Source organism: Budorcas taxicolor, chromosome 25 (genome assembly GCF_023091745.1).
Source record: "Budorcas taxicolor isolate Tak-1 chromosome 25, Takin1.1, whole genome shotgun sequence".
Classification (NCBI taxonomy): Eukaryota; Metazoa; Chordata; class Mammalia; order Artiodactyla; family Bovidae; genus Budorcas; species Budorcas taxicolor.
In genome coordinates this window covers 27,246,706-27,249,018 of record NC_068934.1, presented here as the reverse complement: position 1 = coordinate 27,249,018, position 2,313 = coordinate 27,246,706, and the positions used below count along the sequence as shown (strand labels likewise).

The window sequence follows — 2,313 nt, the reverse complement described above, 5'->3', positions numbered from 1 at the left end:
GCAGAATTTCTTATTCTTATTTTCAACATCATCTTTATATTTAAACAGAGGTGGTGGTGGTGGTTGTTCAGTTGCTAAGTCATGTCAGACTCTTTGCCATCCCATGGAATGCAGCATTCTTGGCTCCTCTGTCTTCTACTAACTCCCAGAGTTTGCTCAAATCCAAGCCTATTGAGTTGGTCATGCTATCTAACCATCTCATATGTTGCCCACCCCCTTATCCTTTTGCCTTCAATCTTTCCCAGCATCAGGGTCTTTTCCAAGGAGTCAGCTCTTCATTCAGGTGCCAAAGAATTGGACCTTCAGATTAGCAACAGTCCTTCCAATGAATATTCAGGGTTGATTTCCTTTTAGGAGTGAATGGTAATGAATGTATCAGTATTGTGTCTGTCACTGTCAGCGTCCACATTCATGCTTTCTGGTCTTTTGTCTCCCTTAGACCTTCCTCCCAGGAACATGAGGAACCACACAGAGCTGAATGAATTCATCCTACTGGGAATACCTCAGACAGAGGGACTGGAGACTGTGCTCCTTCTCATCTTCTCATTTATTTACCCCTTGACCTTGCTGGGCAATTTGCTCATCCTTCTAGCAATTGTCTCCTCCTCAACCCTTCACACTCCCATGTACTTCTTCTTGGGACTCCTCTCGATTTTGGACATGCTGTTCCCCTCTGTCACCTGTCCCAAGATGCTATTCTATCTCTCTGGCCAGAGCCGAGCCATATCTTATAAGGGATGTGCTGTTCAGCTCTTCTTCTATCATTTCCTGGGTTCTACGGAAGGCTGCCTCTATTCTGTGATGGCTTATGATCGCTTTGTTACCATCTGTCACCCACTGAGGTATATGCTCATCATGAGACCTGGAGTCTGTGTTGGTTTGGTCTTGGCTGCCTGGTTGCTAAGTTATCTTCATGCCACCATCCTGATAGCTTTTGTCTTTCAGTTACCCTACTGTGGCCCCAACAGAGTGGACCACTTCTTCTGTGACATTCCTGTTGTCTTACCCCTGGCTTGTGCTGATAGCTCCCTGGCCCAGAGAGTGAGTTCCACTAATGTTGGCTTTCTGGTTTTAATGTTTTGGTTGTGTGTTTGTGTCTCCTACACACGCATCGGAATTGCCATTTTGAGGATCCGTTCAGCAGAGGGCAGGCAGAAAGCTTTCTCTACCTGCAGTGCCCACCTCACTGCCATTCTTTGTGCCTTTGGACCTGTAATCATTGTCTATCTGCAGCCCACACCCAACCCCATGCTAGGTGCCACAGTGCAAATATTAAATAATACTGTCTCACCCATGCTGAACTCTTTAATCTATTCCTTAAGGAACAAGGAAGTGAAAAGATCCCTAAAAATGGTTTTCTACAATGTAGTATTTACTGCTCTGAAATAAATTGTGAATTTTGTAAAGGATCTTAGAAACTTCTTGTCTTTTAACATCATTCTCTACTTCTTTTCAAAACAATTTTTATTCCAATATAGTTGCTTTACAATGTGTTAGTTTCTTCTGCACCATAAAGTGAATCAGCCATACCCAACCATATATCCCTTCTTTTTAGTTCCTTCCCATTTATGTCACCACAAAGCATTGAGTAGAGTTCCCTATGCTACCCAGGAGATTCTCACTAGTTATCTATCTTACACATAGTATCAATAGTGTATATATGTCAGTCCCAATCTCCTGTTTCATCCCCTGCTTTCAGGCTCAATATCCATACTTCTATTCTCTACTCAATAGACATATTTCTATTCTCTTCTATTCTCTGTGTCTCTATTTCTGTTTTGCAAATAAGATCATCTATTTCTTTTTTTGTTGTTGTTTTTATTTGTTTAATTTTTATTTTGTATTACTAACTGGAGCATAGCCAGTTAGAAATGGTGTGATGGTTTCAGGTGAACAGCAAAGGGACTCAGCCATGCATATACATGTATCATTCTCTTCTAAACTTCCCTTCCTTTTAAATGAATACATAGATAATAGAAAATGCTTTTTCTACAGCATTAGATTTTTGTTTACCTAATAAGGCTTCCTGTCATTGTGTGTAAACCCTAGAGCCCCAATAGTAACTCTATAACTAATACTATCCTTGGTACCTTAACCCTAGGAAAGAAGTCCAAGAGGCATACCAAGGAGATGGAGACAGTTTCCTTGTCCTTAGAATGGGCAGTCAGTGTTGCCTGGCTCCTCATAGTGAGAAACTGTGACAATCCAAGAAGGATCTTTAACAGCCATCTCTGTGCCAAACCACTCTTCATTCCTTTTTTTTTTTTCCATTTAGGATGTAATTATTCCCCTTTTCTGGCTATAAACATTTCA

General features: G+C 41.2%; 1 protein-coding gene across 1 annotated transcript; it reads left to right on the top strand.

Annotated features, from left to right (window-relative positions):
* Positions 1-456: 456 nt before the first annotated feature.
* On the top strand, positions 457-1,389 carry LOC128069034 (olfactory receptor 148-like). The gene has a single exon (XM_052662327.1). It carries the CDS (start codon positions 457-459, stop codon positions 1,387-1,389), a length of 933 nt encoding a protein of 310 aa, XP_052518287.1.
* The last annotated feature ends 924 nt before the right edge of the window (positions 1,390-2,313 follow it).